The sequence below is a fragment of the Nicotiana attenuata genome, chromosome 7 (genome assembly GCF_001879085.1).
Source record: "Nicotiana attenuata strain UT chromosome 7, NIATTr2, whole genome shotgun sequence".
Lineage (NCBI taxonomy): Eukaryota > Viridiplantae > Streptophyta > Magnoliopsida > Solanales > Solanaceae > Nicotiana > Nicotiana attenuata.
The window spans coordinates 56874393-56886116 of NC_031995.1; the positions used below are offsets into that span (position 1 = coordinate 56874393).

General features: G+C 45.1%; 1 protein-coding gene across 1 annotated transcript; it reads right to left on the reverse strand.

Annotated features, from left to right (window-relative positions):
* Positions 558-11287, reverse strand: LOC109230060 (the record flags this gene model as incomplete). The annotated part of the gene is given in 5 exon segments (XM_019395593.1): positions 558-635; positions 5939-6427; positions 9369-9558; positions 9655-10540; positions 10792-11287. Coding segments are annotated over 5 exon segments (2139 nt in total), but the record flags the coding sequence as incomplete, so codon positions are not given.

Sequence of the window (11724 nt, forward strand, 5' to 3'; positions counted from 1 at the left end):
CACATTTTCCTTCCACATCTGTCAAATATAATGCGCCATTGGACAACACTCTGGTTACAACAAATGGCCCCTGCCAGTTCGGGGCGAACTTTCCTTTTGCCTCAGCCCAATGAGGTAAGATACGCCTCAACACCAATTGCCCTACTTCAAACTTCCGCGGACGCACTTTCTTATTATATGCTCTTGCCATTCTCTGTTGGTACAACTGACCGTGACATACTGCTGCCAATATCTTTTCATCAATCAAACTTAGTTGTTCCAAGCAGGCTTTAACCCATTCGACATCATCAATTTCCGCCTTGGCAATAATCCGAAGGGACGAGATTTCAATCTCTGCGGGTATTACTACCTCAGTGCCATACACCAGTGAATAAGGAGTCGCCCCTACTGAAGTACGGACAGTAGTGCGATAGCCTAAAAGGGCGAAAGGTAACTTCTCATGCCATTGCCTGGACCCTTCTACCATTTTCCGAAGTATTTTCTTGATGTTCTTGTTAGCTGCTTCGACTGCTCCATTCACCTTAGGACGATATGGGGTGGAATTGCGGTGCGTGATCTTAAACTGCTGACATGTCTCTGCCATTAGATGACTGTTGAGATTTGCCCCATTGTCCGTGATAATTACCTTCGGGATCCTACACCGACAGATTATATTTGAATGCACAAAATCGACCACTGCCTTCTTGGTCACAGATTTGAAGGTTTTTGCTTCAACCCACTTAGTGAAATAATCAATAGCTACCAGAATGAACCTGTGCCCATTTGACGCCGCTGGCTCGATCGGCCCAATGACATCCATTCCCCAAGCAACGAACGGCCATGGTGCCGACATTGTATGTAATTCAGATGGTGCAGAATGAATCAAATCTCCATGTACCTGAAATTGATGACACTTGCGCACGAAACTGATGCACTCCCGTTCCATAGTAAGCCAATAATAGCCCGCTCGGAGAATCTTCTTTGCCAATACATATCCGCTCATATGAGGTCCACAAACTCCCGCATGTGCCTCGGCCATGATAACTGTAGCCTGTTTAGCATCCATGCATCTCAATAATCCAAGATCTGGGGTTCTCTTGTACAACACTCCTCCACTGAAGAAAAATTCGCTTGCCAGGCGTCGAATTGCTCTCTTTTGATCCCCCGTGGCCTGTGTTGGATACACTCCAATCCGGAGGTATTCTTTGATATCATGGAACCACGGCTCACCATCAAGCTCTTCTTCCACCATATTACAATAGGCATGCTGATCTCGGACCTGAATTTGTAACGGGTCCACATAAGCCTTGTTTGGATGATGCAACATTGACGCCAAAGTGGCCAAAGCGTCGGCAACCTCATTGTGAATCCTTGGAATATGCCTGAAATCTATTGATTGAAACTGTTGACAAAGTTCATGCAAACACTACCGGTACGGTATGAGCTTCAAATCTCGTGTCTCCCATTCACCGCGAATCTGGTGTACCAGAAGATCCGAGTCACCCATGACCAAGATTTCCTGGACACCCATGTCTATAGCCAATCTCAAACCCAAGATACATGCCTCGTATTCAGCCATGTTATTGGTGCAATAGAAACGAAGTTGAGTAGTGACAGGGTAGTGTTGCCCTGTCTCAGAAATCAGTACTGCTCCTATCCCGACACCCTTGGCGTTGGCAGCTCCATCAAAGAACAGTTTCCATCCTCGCTTCTCGACTTGTTCTATTTCTTCAACATGCATTATCTCCTCATCGGGGAAGTATGTTTTCAAAGGTTCATATTCATCATTAACTGGATTTTCGGCCAAATGATCAGCCAGCTCTTGTGCTTTCATTATAGTCCGGGTCACGTAGACAATATCAAACTCCGTAAGCAAGATTTGCTATTTCGCCAGCCTCCGTGTGGGCATGGGTTTCTAAAAAATGTACTTCAACGGGTCTAACCGAGAGATGAGATAGGTGGTATATGCTGATAAGTAATGTTTCAACTTCTGCGCTACCCAGGTTAAGGCACAACACGTCCTCTCAAGTTGAGTGTACTTCACCTCATATGATGTGAACTTCTTGCTGAGGTACTAAATCGCCTGTTCTTTCTTTCCTGTGATGTCATGCTGCCCCAATACACAACCAAAAGAATTATCCAAAACTGTCAGATAAAGGATCAAGGGTCTTCCCGGCTCCGGCGGGACCAACATAGGTGGACTAGCCAAATACTCCTTAATCTGGTCAAATACTGCTTGACATTCATCCGTCCATCTGACCGCAGCATCTTTCTTTAGCAGCTTAAAGATGGGCTCGCAAGTCGTTGTGAGCTGGGCAATGAACCTGCTGATGTAATTCAACCTGCCAAGCAAACTCATCACCTCTTTCTTGTTCCTTGGCGGTGGTAGCTCCTGAATGGCTTTGATCTTGGACGGGTCTAACTCAATGCCGTGTCGACTCACCATAAACCCCAACAACTTCCCAAATGGGACTCCAAATGCACACTTTGCTGGATTAAGTTTGTGGTTGTACCTGCGGAGTCTCTGGTAGAATTTCCTCAAGTCCTTGACATGGTCACATTGTTTCCTCGACTTTATGATCACGTCGTCTACATAGACCTCAATTTCCCGATGTATCATGTCATGGAACATGGTGGTCATCGCCCTCATATACGTTGCCCCTGCGTTCTTCAACCCAAATGGCATGACCCTATAGCAATACGTTCCCCAAGGAGTGATGAATGCCATTTTTTCCGCATCCTCCTCATCCATTAAAATCTGGTGATAGCCCGCATAACAATCTACGAAGGAACTAACCTCATGTTTGGCACAATTTTCGATCAATATATGGATGTTTGGCAGTGGGAAATTTTCTTTTGGACTCGCCTTATTGAGGTCACGGTAATCTACGCACACGCTGGTCTTTCCATCCTTCTTTGGCACAGGCACAACATTGGCTAACTAGGTTGGATACCGTGTGACCCGGATGAACTTTGCCTCAAACAGCTTGGTGACCTCTTCTTTGATTTTCACACTAATGTTTGTTTTATATTTCCTTAGCTTCTGCTTGACAGGAGGGCATGCTGGGTCGGTGGGCAATTTGTGGACCACCAAATCAGTGCTTAAACCTGGCATGTCGTCATATGACCATGCAAAAACATCTTTGTACTCAAACAGTGCTTTAATTATCTCTTCTCTGAGCTGAGGTTCCAAATGGACACTTATTTTCGTTTCCCGCACATTCTCCTGATCCCCTAAATTGATTGCCTCTGTGTCATTCAGATTAGGTTTGGGTTTTTCTTCAAAATGGCTTAATTCTTTACTGATTTCCTCAAAAGCTTCCTCATCATCATATTCTATTTCGTCATCACACTCAATTTCTTGTATTATTATGTCTGAGTTAGATTGGCATTTAAGACTGGGCTGAAGACTCCTCATGCATGACACATCACTGAAACCAGCGTAAAAGGGACTGTACAAGAAGGAAAAGAAAGACAAAATAAAAACTATCAGGAATGAAAAAGGAGGAAATTGCATTTCATTAACATTTAAGATAACAAGGTTTAACTCATCCAAACGGACGGAACATAGCATCCAAATTACAACCTTGGAAATAATCCAGATTAAACTCAAAGGAAATCAAAACTAACTACCAAGACTCCCTCCGAGTAGGAAGGGGAGTTGCTTCCCAACTGTTAAGCTTTGCCTGGGGCCCCACGAACAAAACATATGCCTTGTTTGGACCTTCTCCGACCTCTAACACATTCACCTCATCAAACAGCTTTTCAAACCTCTCAATCAGCTCATCGTCGGGATCAACCACACCACTGGGCATTGCTGTTGCTAGGCGCTTCTTAGTACCAGGCCTGACAAAGGAACGGGAAAGGCGGGGAATAGGTTTTGGAAGGGTCCATGCTTTCTTTTTCATTCTTTCTAGCTCGCCTTATGTCTGCAGCAGTGGGCTTGAAGCCTAAACCAAAAGTATCCAGGTTTGCAGGAAGGGATACCGGCTGTACGATGCCTTGTAAAGAAGCACCCAAGCCTTTTCCAGGTACAAATCCGTTCTTCAGCATTTCCGACGCAACCATGACGGATGCAGCAGCTACCTTTGGCACAGGAATACACTTCCCTTCCGGGATCTTTTCAACCGATACCGTATCAAAGACTTGATAAACCCATGGACCTTTGTCATCCTCAGCTTCTATGAAAGGCACAATGGCACCACCCAGAGTACACGAACTATCTTCCCCATGCACCACAATCTCTTGCCTGTCCCACTCGAATTTAACCATCTGGTGCAAGGTAGATGGCACTGCTTTTGCTGCATGGATCCAGGGTCGGCCTAACAAGAGATTGTAAGAGACGGCCACGTCGAGCACCTGGAACTCCATAGTGAATTCAACCGGACCTATCGTCAGTTCCAACACTATATCCCCAACTGTGTCCTTGCCTTCTCCATCAAATCCTCGCACGCAAATACTATTCTTGTGGATTCTCTCACTGTCCACCTTTAACTTTTCCAGGGTGGAGAGAGGGCAAATGTTTGCACTGGACCCGTTATCAACCAGCACCCGGGTGACCACAGAGTCTTCACATTTCACCGTGAGGTAGAGTGCTCTATTATGCTCAGTGCCTTCCAAAGGCAGCTCATCATCAGAAAATGTAACCCTATTGACTTCAAAAATCTTGTTTGCTATTTTCTCTAGATGGTTCACAGAAATCTTATCAGGAACATGGGCTTCATTCAAAATTTTCATCAATGCCTGGCGGTGCTCATCTGAGTGGATTAGTAATGATAGCAATGAGATCTGTGCCGGGGTCTTTCTCAACTGTTCTACAATGGAATAATCTTGTGCCTTCATCTTCTTCAAGAATTCTTCTGCCTCTTCTTTAGTTACAGCTTTCTTTACTGGTACTGGATTATCTTTGGTGATTTTAGCCTTTCTCAGCTCGTCAGGAGCAAAGCATCTTCCTGAGCGAGTCAGCCCATGGGTTTCACAAACTTCTTCCTTAACTTCCTTCCCCTTATACGTCACTGTCACTCGGCCGTAATTCCATGGGACGGCCTTTTCACTGATTACTGGTAACTGAGTCACTGGCTTGATGACAACCGGCTCTGTGCGAGCCCCTTTTACAATCACAACGGGCTTGACAGCTTCCCCCGACACTACACTTTAGCCGGTTCTTGTTTTTCTGCAACACTGCTCAAAAGCTCCTTCTTTATCACTACAACTGGTTTGCTAACTGTTTCTTCTACCTTGATCAATGCTCTCCCCTTTGTTAGTTTCTCATTTCATCTATCCTCACTAGCCTGGTCATCATTACGGTTTGTGACGGCTTCTTATGCTCTCCCTTTTGGACTAGCTCAATCATATGGGTCTCGTGATGGGTTGAAAATGGATTTTGTGTGATGTTAGGCGTTTCTGGGGCTTGCACTTCAATTCGGCGGGTGTCAATGAGCTCCTGGATGGCCGTTTTCAAGTGCCAGCATTTTTCTGTGTCATGTCCCGGCGCACCTGAGCAATACTCACAACTCACAGAGTGGTCCAGATTCCTTGGGGGAGGATTTGGCAATTTGGGTTCAATCGGACTCAACATGCCCAACTGTCTCAATCTGTGGTACAAGCTAGTGTAAGATTCACCCAATGGAGTGAAAGTCTTCTTCTTTTGCAGCCTATCATTCTTAAATGCAGGGTTAGGTCGAAAACCGGTTCCAGTGGGATTTCTGTTGGTTCTCGGGGGTGGGTAGGTGTTTTGAGCTGGGTAAGTATTTTGTGGGGTGGGTGCGCGCCATTGTGCATGGGTAGGAGGTTGGGGGTATGTTTGGGCATGGTGGACAGAGAAATTGGGGACAGGCGGTAGGTAGTAGTGTTGCGGTGGGCCATATGGGGTGTGTGGGTAGGTTTGGGGATGAGGGCGAGGTTGGTGATAATATGGTGATGGACCTCTGGACCAAGCTCTCGCTTCCACTACTGCAACCTCTTCTTTCTTCTTCTTTCCCAATACTCCTGCAGTGCCGCTCTGAATAGCCTGGGTAGTTGCCTTGATCGCCGAATAACTCATAATCTTGTTAGACTTGAGACCCTCTTCCACCATACTTCCCATTTTCACTACCTCGTTGAAAGATTTTCCCACTGCTGACACCAGGTGACCATAGTAGGTGGGCTCCAAAGCCTGTAGGAAATAATCAACCATCTCGCTCTCTTTCATTGGAGGATCGACTCTTGCCGCCTGCTCTCTCCACCGGAAACCATATTCTCTGAAGCTTTCTCCGGGCTTCTTCTCAATTTTAGTCAGTGACAGACGGTCCGGGACAATTTCGAGATTGTACTGCAAATGACATGCAAATGCTTGGGCCAGATCGTCCCAAGTTTACCATCGAGCATGATCCTATCGTGTGTACCACTCCAAGGCTGCTCCACTTAGACTTTGACTGAAGTAAGCCATCAATAACTCGTCCCTTCCCCCAGCTCCCCTCATTTTGCTGCAGAACCCATTTAAGTGGGCCATCGGATCACCATATCCATCATATAAGTCAAACTTGGGTAACTTGAATCCTGCTGGCAACTGGACATCAAGAAACAGGCACAGGTCCTTGTAGGCTACACTCACTTGTCCTCCGAGCCCCTGCATATTTCTGAATGACTGTTCTAAGCTCTTAACCTTCCGTATCATTTCCTCTTGCTCAGGGTTTTTGGGAGGCTTTTCTTCTTCAGCCGAGAGATCCAGACGGGGAGTGTAAGGGCATGGCTCTTGTGGTTTAAAGGTGGCTTCGGGCGGGTAATACTGGTTATCATGGGTTTAGAACAAAGGTTCGCTAGAAGACCTGTGTAATGCGACAAGTGGAGGAGCCACAAACACAGGAGTAGTTGGCGGTGGAGGGCATGGAATTTGTTTGGGTGGTGGAGGTGGTGGTGTTTAAGAGGTGGTTCCGTAGTACTGCTGGTAAGTAGGGAAAGCCAGAAATAAGTTCACTGTGGGAGGATCTTGAGGCTGAGCTAGTGGTGGGATGTAGGTGGGGTTAGCAGGATAGGCTGTGGTGGATGTCCCTTCGACCAGGCCTGGTACATCTAGGCCATTTGTTGCTTCAGTTTATACATCTCCTCCTTCATTGCATTAACATCCACTACTTCCTCCTCCCTAGACGGGTCGACAATGCTTGCTTCTAATTCCTGGTTGACCATGTTTGACTTATCCTTAGAGCGGGTGTTGTAGGGATGGGTTGCCAGAATGCCAGTCAACTTAACCACTTACCTGGACTCATAAACAACAACTTTGTTAGCGGTTAGAGAATTAACAGATAGATAACCTCACATTGGGGAATGAATGCACCTAAGCAGTTAACCATTTCTATTATGCCTTTGCCTAGTTGCATGCGTCATCCCGGCGTTTCCTTATGTCCATGTGCCACTTCTATTTTATTTTTCCATTGTTTCTTGCCACTCCCTCTTTTTGCATTTTCCATTTTATTATTTGGTTACAGTCGAATCCTATGGAGATTGCCTACGTATCACGACCCCACGTGAATCAGACCGAGCGTAGTTCGTGAAGAATAAATGTAAAGCAAAAATATTTTTTGGGAATTTCAATTTTATTGATAGCAACTACGTCTATTACAAAAACTCAAAACTGACAGGCTAAACAACTACCAAACTCCGATGCAGAAAAGAACTACAGACTCCACTATCCCTATTCTAGCTCAAACAAAAATACATACTCAATCAACTGACTGACTTTTAATGAAAAGGAAATACAGACTCCAGTAGAACGGAAATACAGACCCAAAGACAAACTCTAGTAGAAAAAGAAATACAGACTCAAAAGACAATNAAGGTCTTTCTTTGGACCATAATGCAGCTTTTGGATAGGGTTAGAAAGAAAGGGTATAAAAGGCTCTAAAACAATTCAATATGGGTTCACAACTACAACTTTCGGAATCAACTTTCTTGCACAACCATAACTGCTGCCCCAGTTTTTCGTGGGGACTTTTGGGATTTTGTTTTGATGTGACTGAACCTCAGGGAGAGGCTGCCTACGTACCCTTTCGGGATCAAGTCAAACGTAGTTCAGGTCATAGGAATTACTTTGTTGTTGCAATCTTTCATTTTCTTCCACTTTCTTTTCTTTCTTTTCATTTCTTTTCTTTCTTTTCTTTTCTTCATTTTTCTTTTCTTTTTTTTTTCTTTTTGACTTTTTCTTTTTTCTTTTTTTTTCTTTCTTTCTTTTTTCCTTTTCTTTCCGTTGGACCGTGTTTTCTTATTTCTTCACTGATTTTTCTTGCTCGAGCTTCCGAGTTGTTATTGATTCCGAAAGAGGGGTACGAAAGAAAGTAAATGAGGCTCAAAAGGGGTAATAAAGGATAAAGTGTTTGGATAGCAGAACAAAATACCTTCGTCATCTCAAAAATATGCCAAATGCAATAAAGTACAATTAAACCAAGAAATCATACATAGTATCGCTTGGCTGCATCAGAGTTGATAGCCATTTCTACACATTTTCCTTCCACATCTGTCAAATATAATGCGCCATTGGACAACACTCTGGTTACAACAAATGGCCCCTGCCAGTTCGGGGCGAACTTTCCTTTTGCCTCAGCCCAATGAGGTAAGATACGCCTCAACACCAATTGCCCTACTTCAAACTTCCGCGGACGCACTTTCTTGTTATATGCTCTTGCCATTCTCTGTTGGTACAACTGACCGTGACATACTGCTGCCAATCTCTTTTCATCAATCAAACTTAGTTGTTCCAAGCGGGCTTTAACCCATTCAACATCATCAATTTCCGCCTCGGCAATAATCCGAAGGGACGGGATTTCAACCTCTGCGGGTATTACTGCCTCAGTGCCATACACCAGTGAATAAGGAGTTGCCCCTACTGAAGTGCGGACAGTAGTGCGATAACCTAAAAGGGCGAAAGGTAACTTCTCATGCCATTGCCTGGACCCCTCTACCATTTTCCGAAGTATTTTCTTGATGTTCTTGTTAGCTGCTTCGACCGCTCCATTCGCCTTAGGACGATATGGGGTGGAATTGCGGTGCGTGATCTTAAATTGCTGACATGTCTCTGCCATCAAATGACTGTTGAGATTGGCCCCATTGTCCGTGATGATTACCTTCGGGATCCCAAACCGACAGATGATATTCGAATGCACAAAATCGACCACTGCCTTCTTGGTCACAGACTTGAAAGTTTTCGCTTCAACCCACTTAGTGAAATAATCAATAGCTACCAGAATGAACCTGTGCCCATTTGACGCCGCTGGCTCGATCAGCCCAATGACATCCATTCCCCAAGCAACGAACGGCCATGGTGCCGACATTGTATGCAATTCAGATGGTGGAGAATGAATCAAATCTCCATGTACCTGACGTTGATGACACTTGCGCACGAAACTGATGCAATCCCGTTCCATAGTAAGCCAATAATAACCCGCTCGAAGAATCTTCTTTGCCAATACATATCCGCTCATATGAGGTCCACAAACTCCCGCATGTACCTCGGCCATGATAACTGTAGCCTGTTTAGCATCCATGCATCTCAATAATCCAAGATCTGGGGTTCTCTTGTACAACACCCCCCCACTGAAGAAAAAGCCGCTTGCCAAGCGTCGTATTGCTCTCTCTTGATCCCCTGTAGCTTGTGTTGGATACACTCCCATCCGGAGGTATTCTTTGATATCATGGAACCACGGCTCACCATCAAGTTCTTCTTCCACCATATTACAATAGGCATGCTGATTTCGAACCTGAATTTGCAATGGGTCCACATAAGCCTTGTCTGGATGATGCAACATTGACGCCAAAGTAGCCAAAGCGTTAGCAACCTCATTGTGAATCCTTGGAATATGCCTGAAATCTATTGATTGAAACCGTTGACAAAGTTCATGCAAACACTGTCGGTACGGTATGAGCTTCAAATCTCGTGTCTCCCATTCACCTTGAATCTGGTGTACCAGAAGATCCGAGTCACCCATGACCAAGATTTCCTGGACACCCATGTCTATAGCCAATCTCAAACCCAAGATACATGCCTCGTATTCAGCCATGTTATTGGTGCAATAGAAACGCAGTTGAGCAGTGACAGGGTAGTGTTGCCCTGTCTCGGAAATCAGTACTGATCCTATCCCGACGCCTTTGGCATTGGCAGCCCCATCAAAGAACAGTTTCCATCTTGGCTTCTCGACTCGTTCTAATTCTTCAACATGCATTATCTCCTCATTGGGGAAGTATGTTTTCAAAGGTTCATATTCATCATCAACTGGATTTTCGGCCAAATGATCAGCCAGCGCTTGTGCTTTCATTGCAGTCCAGGTCACGTAGACAATATCAAACTCCGTAAGCAAGATTTGCCATTTCGCCGGCCTCCCTGTGGGCATGGGTTTCTGAAAAATGTACTTCAACGGGTCCAACCGAGAGATGAGATAGGTGGTATATGCTGACAAGTAATGTTTCAACTTCTGCGCTACCCATGTTAAGGCACAACACGTCCTCTCGAGTTGAGTGTACTTCACCTCATATGATGTGAACTTCTTGCTGAGGTAGTAAATCGCCTGCTCTTTCTTTCCTGTGATGTCATGCTGCCCCAGTACACAACCAAAAGAATTATCCAAAACTGTCAGATAAAAGATCAAGGATCTTCCCGGCTCCGGCGGGACCAACACGGGTGGACTAGCCAAATACTCCTTAATCTTGTCAAATGCTGCTTGACATTCATTCGTCCATCTGACCGCAGCATCTTTCTTTAGCAGCTTAAAGATGGGCTCGAAGTCGTTGTGAGCTGGGCAATGAACCTGCTGATGTAATTCAACCTGCCAAGCAAACTCATCATCTCTTTCTTGTTCCTCGGCGGTGGTAGCTCCTGAATGGCTTTGATCTTGGACGGGTCTAACTCAATGCCGCACCGACTTACCACGAATCCCAACAACTTCCCAGATGGGACTCCAAATGCACACTTTGCTGGATTAAGTTTGAGGTTGTACCTGCAGAGTCTCTGGAAGAATTTCCTCAAGTCCTTGACATGGTCACATTGTTTCCTCGACTTTATGATCACGTCATCTACATAGACCTCAATTTCCCGATGTATCATGTCATGGAACATGGTGGTCATCGCCCTCATATACGTTGCCCCTGCGTTCTTCAACCCAAATGGCATGACCCTATAATAATACGTTCCCCAAGGCGTGATGAATGCCATCTTTTCCGCATCCTCCTCATCCATCAAAATCTGGTGATAGCCCGCATAACAATCCACGAAGGAACCAATCTCATGTTTGGCACAATTGTCAATCAATATGTGGATATTTGGTAGTGGGAAGTTGTCTTTCGGACTTGCCTTATTGAGGTCACGGTAATCTACACACACTCTGGTCTTTCCATCCTTCTTTGGCACAGGCACAACAATGGCTAACCAGGTGGGATACTGTGTGACCCGGATGACCTTTGCCTCAAACTGCTTGGTGACCTCTTCTTTGATTTTCACACTAATGTCTATGTTAAATTTCCATAGCTTCTGCTTGACAGGAGGACATGCTGGGTCAGTGGGCAATTTGTGGACCACCAAATCAGTGCTTAAACCTGGCATGTCATCATATGACCATGCAAAAACATCTTTGTACTCAAACAGTGCTTTAATTATCTCTTCTCTGAGCTGAGGCTCCAAATGGACACTTATTTTCGTTTCCCGCACATTCTCCTGATCCCCTAAATTGATTGCCTCTGTGTCATTCAGATTAGGTTTGGGTTTTTCTTCAAAATGGCTTAATT